Here is an 8,355-nt window from a genome sequence, read left to right on the forward strand (position 1 = left end):
CAGCAAAGAACAGCCATCAGAGCTCTGTAAGCTTTCCATTCCTTCCCCCCATGCCCACCAGGTGGAAGGCAGCCTAAATAATCTTTAACAGACTCAGAAAGAACCTTAGAGTAGGAGGGGAGGAGAAGGAATGGCAAAAGGAACCCTTGGGGAAAAACTCACAGGTCTGACCCTCTTGTACCACTCTACTGGCTCTCACAAGCGCTGCAGAGAACAGGCCTGATACCTCTGCAGGATATTTTCCCCCTATCTCATTGATATCAAAACTCCAGAGCAGCAAGAGTAAAAGGCAGAAGTCAGAGGACTTAGGAGGCAAGGGTTCTTTTCACTTACCTTTGACCTATCCACCCAGAGGCAATCAATGGGCCTATCCAGAACTGAGGATAAATCAGCATCTTTCTTTCCTTGGCACGGGAAACCCAACTGAGATGGTGAGGGCAGAACATCCCAATTGGGAGGCTGTGCCACCCCTCAGACTGACTCCGCAGAAGGTAGGGCCACCACTAGGACTCTCTCCCCCTCAGTTGCTGGAGCCTCTGGACTGACTGGCTGGGAACTGCCATATGGGCCTTGCTGCTTCCCTCACCTCTAGGTCCCAGCATCACACCAAGATAAGCAGGCCAGTCTAATGGAAATAATTAACTAGGAAGCGGGAGAGCAAGAATGCATCTTTAAGTGTTCTAGCTCCAAGGTCTGTGGCTGCCATTAAACCATGCTGAACAAATCTTATTTTTATTGATGTCTTTATTACTGTCTCAATCAAAAAAAATTAAAATGACTACTGAAAAAAATTGAATCCTTGCCTCTTTTACCCTGAGACACTCGACTGTGTCCTGTACATCTCCTTTGATGCCTCTACTGGTCCTTGGGTACCGGCCTTCCTAGGTCTCTTACCACCCAGGTCACTGCCTTCTGATCCTTCTGCAGTTTGCTGATGTCCTCCCTAAAAGCGTGGTCCTCAGATGGAACATCACACTCCAGGCCTGAACTGACGCGGCTGAGCCAGCACTTGGCTCTATCCCTCTCTGGATACTGTACTTCCGGGTTATGAATCAGGATTGCCTTAGCCTTTTTGACAGTATCACAGAAGAATAATTTTATAAAAGGCTAGGAATTGTTTCTCCTCCCCTTACACTTCTTACAAATATATTTTTTCTTCATGTCTATATATCCTGTACTTCAGTAGATACAAGTACTTTGCTTGAAGGCTAGCACCATATCTTACACATTTCAATATTCCTAGCAAAGTGCCCAGTGGATATAAAAAATTATTAAATAGCCATGTGATTGAGTGACCCACAAACATGACGAGGCTCATTCTGGGGATGATTCACAATCTAAAGATGGAAGATAATCAGGCTGTAATAGTAGGCTTGCACTTCCATCCACGTGACCATGGGTGATGGTCTGCCTGCAGAGACGGGGAGCTAAGGGTAGAGCGCTGAATGTTCCACAGCGGGAGACCCAAGAAGGAGATTTACACGACCAGACAAAAGCAGAGGGAAAAATGATTGATGAGTCCATCCATTTCTTTACGCGACTCTCCCTGAGAGCTAATGATACAGGCAAAGCTGTTTGGCCTAAATGAATCGCACCCAGCTTTTGCCAAAAGAAAATGTTCCAGATCTTCCTGGATGCTCAAATACCACCTCCCTTGGGAAGTCTTTTCCATTCCTCAATTGACTGTTCTTTCCTCTGCATTCTCATGGTATGTTGCCTATACTTTTCATAGCTCCATTTTATTTTTCCCTGTTAAAGTTTTTCGTGTGGCTGTCTCAACTATTAGACTAAAAGACATTCAAGAAAGCAGAAATTATCTGATTAATTTAAGCATCATCCACAAGCTATCAGAGACTGTGTTTCTTTTAGTGGGTTTATAAAAATCTTGGCCTCATTAAAAAAGTCTCCCCAAACCTGCTTATTGTGCTAATATTTCCTGACAAGTGACCCTAGAGGACTTTCTGACACAAATGTAATTCGTATAATTCACAATGATACCTTTAAAAGTGAACAACTAGAGCAGCCCTAGAAAAGTTTCATGTCAAGCTGCCCATTTCCAGTAATGGGACCCAACTGGAAGCAAGTAGGAGGCAGAGACAGAACCAAATGGGCAAGTCCCAAGAGAAAGAATACTCCACTTTACAAATATCCATTAAGTTGCAATTCAATTAAAGTAACTGAAAAGAATTCATAAGTATCAGCAGACCCTGTAACTGCTTAATTAAGGATAGAAGCCCAGCAAACACAACTACAACAACAGCCTGATTCATTACACCTCTGTGATAGCAGAATGGGATTTCTCACTTAAACATACATTGGTGTTGTGTTAATTTGGTTAGGCACTGGTAATCAATGGGGATCCACCATTCCTGGGGCCAGGAGATGAGGACGATATTCCTGTTCACCTTCCCTCTCCTCTCATTAAAGTTCTTGGTCTACTGAAACAGGCAGTTGATATTCCTATTAGGATTGGCTGGAGAAGAGACATTACAGAGACAGAAGGAAATGAGGTACTTTGTTCAAAGGCATTCAGGGTGGAAGGACACACAGCCAACCCTTTAGCTCATCATGCACATTCCCGCCACCATTTATCAAACCCCAGACATCTAGGACCTCTCCTTATTGCCTCCCTTGTCATAAGGCAGCTTCAAGAGGGGACTTGTAATCAAAGAGAAAAAAAAATTGAAAAATGCCAAAGGGCAGGCAAAGAAAAGTCTCATTTTCTGGTCTTGTTTCATATGACTAGGTAACTGGTTAATTATAAGTCACCTGCTGTGATCCACATGGAAACCCCCTGCCAGGTGGCTGCTGCATTCTTGGTGGTTTGTACAGTGAGTTCCACCCCAGGTGACAGACATCCACTCCCCACCATGCCAAACCTGCCTCGGTCCACAATTCCTTGCACTTACTGCTGTCCCACCGTTAAGAACAAACACAGAAATGTAAATGGGGTAGGCTCAGTGAGTTAGAAGACTCCAAATGTCTGACACAAGACTCCTTAGATTACTTTACACCGAAACCTCAAATTATTACCCTCTTCTCATTCAGGCATTTGGTTTCCAGGCACTAATTTGATACCTGCTATGCTTAGCCAACAGGACAACTTCCTGAACTGTGCCCTCAGCATGACCCAAGTAGCCCAGAGCTAAGAAAGTAATGCAAAATAGGGCAACATAATATAAAGGTCACAGCAATAAGGCACACGCTCCAGGCCCACCGGTGCTGTGGAATAAAAACGTGAATCGTGGGCCAAGCAATCTGCAAATCTGTGCCTCCGTATCCCTTTAGACGAGATACTAAGTAAAAGGTGACACACAGGACAAGTGAAAATGAACTAAAAATAAAGACTGAAGGTAAACTGCTTTTGTTCTAAGAGGAGGAAATGTATGGAGCTCACTAAATGCTAGATGAGGAAAAAGGGTGCTTTTAAACAAGTGTTGGGGGCCTGAGGAATGTTGACCTTTCTGTTAACTCCGGACAAGAACTTCCTGTGACTGCCTCTGAGACTGAAATAAGTGCACATAGGAGGAGGCCACAGCAGCAGGCGGGGGGACCTTGAACCGTCTCAGTTCTGAGGCGGTAAGGTCACCTGCTCACCGGCTGAACCTAAGCCAGGTGCTCAGAGGACTGAAGGGCAAGAGCTCTCAGGAGGCGCTGGCCTGTTAGCTACAGCTGACTTTGCCCAGCCCCACCTGCTATCCCATCTGACCAAGCAATCATTCCACATGCAGGGGTGCAGGAACCATGACGGAGAGGCCAGCTGGCTTGGGCCAAATGCCACTCCCTATCAAGCTGCGGGGCCGTCTGCCCAAAAAAGGCCACGTAAAAACGGAAAGTGTCCACCCCACCTTGAAATCCAGAGGGCTCTCCAAAAGGCTGGGAGTGATGATCCCAGCACATATGGGATTGCTGAACAATTCTCTTGACTTTCCCCTTGAGAATCACAACCCTAACGTCATTTCCAGCAGACGTCAATTTTACAGGGTGCAGGGCACATTCCACAGAGAGCTGCCAAGCCGTGCCATGAGGACCACCTTCCAGGTGAGCAGCTGCACAGGGTAAGCATCGTGTCTGTCTACGCTGACGTTCAGCTTTGTGGTTGGTCCCGGATGACCGAGGGACACTTCTCTCTAGGATCCTCCAGCCATGTTCTCCATCGCATTCATTCTGTCTCCGCAGGGTCACTGCCCTAGCAAACATTTACTTGTATCCTTTCTGAGTTCCTGTTCAGACTAGTGCCTCTCAAGTTCCTGATATCTTCTCACTTCATCTCTTTTATATCCTCATTAGCCAAGGAGACTTTGTTGAGTTTTACAGTCTATAACTGGCATTATGAAGACAATAGGTATACTGAATAGCTTTTCCAAGTATCCATACCACGTTCTGCACCAATCCTAAGAATTCGTTATAAAAGTACTCAAGATGCTGACATCTTCAGAATGTTCCCTTGACCCTTCAGCATTCACTTTTCTGTACTCCTTCTTCCATTCTATTAGACTGCTGTGAAGAGCAGTCTATTTTAAATTCTGTTCCTTATTGCCCACGTTTACTCCCCAATCGTACTGACAAAGATCATCTGTGACTTACCAATTAATCAATAGTATAAAATCACTCCCTAGTTCTTAACTACTTGATCTTTTAAGGTAAAACCCGACACTGCTGACTCCTTGGAATTCTCCCCTCCCTTGGCTTCCAGAAGACTGCTCTCTGAGGATTCTCCATCCAATCCTCTGACCACCAACGATCTATTCCAAGAACCTACTCTTAGTGTCGCCCTTGCTGGTGGACATCAAAATCTGCCCAATAACTCAAGCCTTGGACCTGTTTATTTTCTTTCCCATACTCAATGTCATCCCCCATCCTTGACCAAAAAACCTCAGTCATTCCTTGAATTAGGAAGTCTTCCTCTTAAATACTCTTCCAATCTCTCCTCTCCTCCATCACCAGATTTCGGGCCTCTATCCCTCTTGCTTCTTAACCACTCTCCCAGCCTCCAGCCTCACGTATACCAATGTATCTACCAAAATAAACTTTCTTAACACAAGTGTGAGCATGACACACGCTCTGATACCTTGAGCGCCTCTGAGGGTCCACAGTATATTCCACAGAAGACTAGCTTCCATCTGTGTTTCCAGCCTTACCGCACTCTTGACTCTTCATACCCCACCAATACCAAAGGATTCATGGTTTCCTGGACACATCAGAATGCATCATACCTCTACATCTTTGTACACCTGCTGGTACCTCTATCTAGAATATTCCTCTCTTCCTCCCCTCCCGTCCTGTCCTTACAACATTGCAAACTCCTATTTGTCCTTTAAAACACAGCTCAGCTACACAATCCCTGATCTCCACCTAACCAACCATTCTCTTCTCTGTGCTACTTCTGTGCATTGTAAATAATTCTACTTTCTCACCTAACACCCAACACTACAGTTTGTTCATGTATCTGTCTTCCCTCTAGCGCTTAAGACCTAGGACTGTGTCTTACCAGGATGCAGAGTTCCTTGCTCCAGACTCAAAGAGGAAAGCCAGTAGCTTTTCTTTTAGTGAGCATTTTGCTTAGTTAGGAGGAGGCTAGGACAGCTCCTAGCTCCTTCTCTTGATTTACTTGAATTAATGGGGAGGTCAAAGTCTCTGTAGTAGAGCCACAGGTACGTGCACACATACTGCACAACTGTGCCATTCTATACAGAGTTAAGGAAAGCTTTCGTTATGAATTCACTAAGTCTTTGTGAGAAGAACAGGAAGGAAACATTTATTGATGATCTACTTTATGGCAGGCTTGCTCTAAACCTTTATACATCCTGAGCGGCAAGAAACTTTCTCCAGTTAACTGATGTGTAAACTAACGTTTGAAGTGAGTCAAAAAAACAAAACAAAACCCAAAAAAAAAACAAACCTCCCTAAAGTCCCCTGCTTGTACAGAGCAGAGCCATGATTCAAACCGAGGCTGGCTTTCTTTTCCAACTTTTCAATAATGTCCTGTATCCCTGCCAGGTTTCTAAAGAAATCAGAAGATGCATAATACAACTGCATAGAGTACGGCAGGAGAAAAATGGAAAAGCTTATGTTTCTACCAGGAATTTGCTTCTGTAATCTATCTTTCACAGTGTAAGTTAACTCAAGCAATGCCTTTTGAATTGCTAAGCTTAGAATAATGCCAAGTACACAGAGGAACCAGCTGATGCCGAGTTGAGTGATCAGGCTGCTTGTGTTTCAGCAAGGTACCACCAGAAGGGTTCTGCAGGAAAACTCCAGGCAAGACAGGTTTAAAGCTCTGAGCCGGCTCCATTCAGGTGGTTTTAAGTTTGGAAGCCAGAACTTCAATGTTTTCTTTCCCCTATAGATCTGCAGCCAGGTTTCCAGGAAAGAATAATACTGTTTCTCTTTCACACCTCTGGGATAAAGCTCTGCCAGAAGGATGCTTTTGTTTTGCAGGCAGAGGGCAAAGAATGAGTTGAATATATACCTCAAACCCTGTAACAAGAATTCACTGCTAAGAAACTCCTCCGCTACAGAAATCTTAAGAAAAAGGGCACAAATGGCTCCATGAAAGGACTCACACACACTGCCACTCTGCCCCTCAGTTTACTTACAACTCATATTCGCAGACACGAGAGCACAGCCCTTCGGCGAGGTACGGACTTCTTGCGGCCTTTCTTCTCTAGAGCTGCCCCTGAGCTGCAGAAAGCCTGCAGAGCTGGGCAGTGATCAGTAACCTCTTAAGAGAGCTCAGGAGCCTCACGGAGCAGTGAGGGCCAGGCAGCAACAGTGAGCTTCACGGCTTTCTGCTAGGTGAGTGACTAATCGCACTTAACGATCCATTTAGTTGGGGCCTGAGGGAGACCCTTATGGGGAAGAAACCGTCAGTGCCTTAGAGGAGAGCAAGGCTGAGGCGATCTGGCAGGGGATGGCAAACATGGCCCTCGGTTCTCTTCCCCCATGGCAAATTCTACCCCAGGATTCAATAGAAGTAGTGCTAAGGCAACAGGCTGGCCTCAGAGGAGGTGGCATGCAGTGGGTAAACACAATGGAATACAATCTTTGGGAATGTATATCGGGGTGGGGTGACCTTCTCCCTCAAAGGCCACAACTGCGAAGTACTGATGGAAATAAATGACTTTCTTGTCTGCCGGCAGGGAAGAAATGAAACGCTCTGCTCCTTGAATGCACACACGTTAAATTTCTCAAAGAGCACAGTTCACACACAGAGTTGCTGCCTTGTGAAATGTTACTAGATAAGACAGGATAAGAAAGATGGACAGTCAGTCAGCAAAGTAAAGGAGGAAGGCTTGCCCTGGCATGGCACCCTTAGTGCAAGAGGGAAATACCAGGGACGCAGGGGCTTGTGAAGGTAATGTCACATCTGGGGTTTCATAAAGGATTTGGAAAGAATAAAAGAGCACAAGTGGCACTGCCTGTGGAGCTACAAGGGCAGAGTGTCTCGGCGCCTCTGTGGCCTTGCCCGTGACTAACACAGCAGGGCGGTCCATCCCAAATGGGCAACACCAACCGTGAGCACTCCATCATTAATGTTTTCCTATGTCTGGAACTCCCTTCACTCAGGCTGTGTGAGGATACGTGCTGTCTTGTTAGCTGTCCTGCACTCCTATGTCCTGTGGTTGGCGGGAATGAGAAGCAGGACAGGACCAGTGCTGGGTCTGCAGTAACAGCAGGCTCAAACCTAGGAACTCTGTGTTCACATCTCAATTAGAGGCTGAAGCACCTACATGGGCTCCAAGTCCTGTAGAAAGGAGGGCACGTGACCTCCAGGGATGACTTCCGAGCTCCAAGAAGAATTTTCAGAGCAACACATGACACAGAAGACTTACCTGCAAGCAAGAAGGTGATAAGGCAAGTTTCCTTTGGCAAATACAGCTTGAGACGAGACCCACTGAACACATACTCCACCACGGCTTCAGAACGACCTGCCCGCTGAAGGAAGGGCAGAAACTGCTTTGCTTTTTGGGTGTCCTGGGGGAGAAAAGAAGAATCGTTAGAAAAGTAATGGAATCTAGGTAAATGTTTCTTTCTCTCTGGTCTAGGGCAAAAAGTCTGGCAGACCACAGGAAGCTGGGCGAAAAACCCTAGAATATCAGACATTTCTGAAACCAGGACAAAAACAAGATACCGATGTGACTTTCATAGGAGAAATATAGTTAATCAAAAGCTTCCAGAACATTCTCACTCTCTTCTCCCCTCTGTTCAATTACTAAAGTGGATATAAAAGTTAGGACGGGGCTTCCCTCGTTGCGCAGTGGTTGAGAGTCCGCCTGCCGATGCAGGGGACACGGGTTCATGCCCCGGTCCAGGAAGATCCCACATGCCGCGGAGCGGCTGGGCCCGTGAGCC

General features: G+C 45.9%; 1 protein-coding gene across 2 annotated transcripts in view; it reads right to left on the reverse strand.

The window, feature by feature from the left end:
• Window positions 1-8,355, reverse strand: part of SND1 (staphylococcal nuclease and tudor domain containing 1) — a 419,010-nt gene that overhangs the window by 140,194 nt on the left and 270,461 nt on the right. For both annotated transcript variants that reach the window (XM_027102041.1, XM_027102042.1), the window contains exon 15: window positions 7,836-7,977. In XM_027102041.1, the coding sequence (XP_026957842.1) occupies window positions 7,836-7,977 (142 nt within the window). The remainder of the gene's footprint in view (window positions 1-7,835; window positions 7,978-8,355) is intronic.

Source organism: Aethalodelphis obliquidens, unplaced genomic scaffold, assembly GCF_003676395.1.
Source record: "Aethalodelphis obliquidens isolate GAN/ISIS:26980383/991018 unplaced genomic scaffold, ASM367639v1 scaffold5, whole genome shotgun sequence".
Lineage (NCBI taxonomy): Eukaryota > Metazoa > Chordata > Mammalia > Artiodactyla > Delphinidae > Aethalodelphis > Aethalodelphis obliquidens.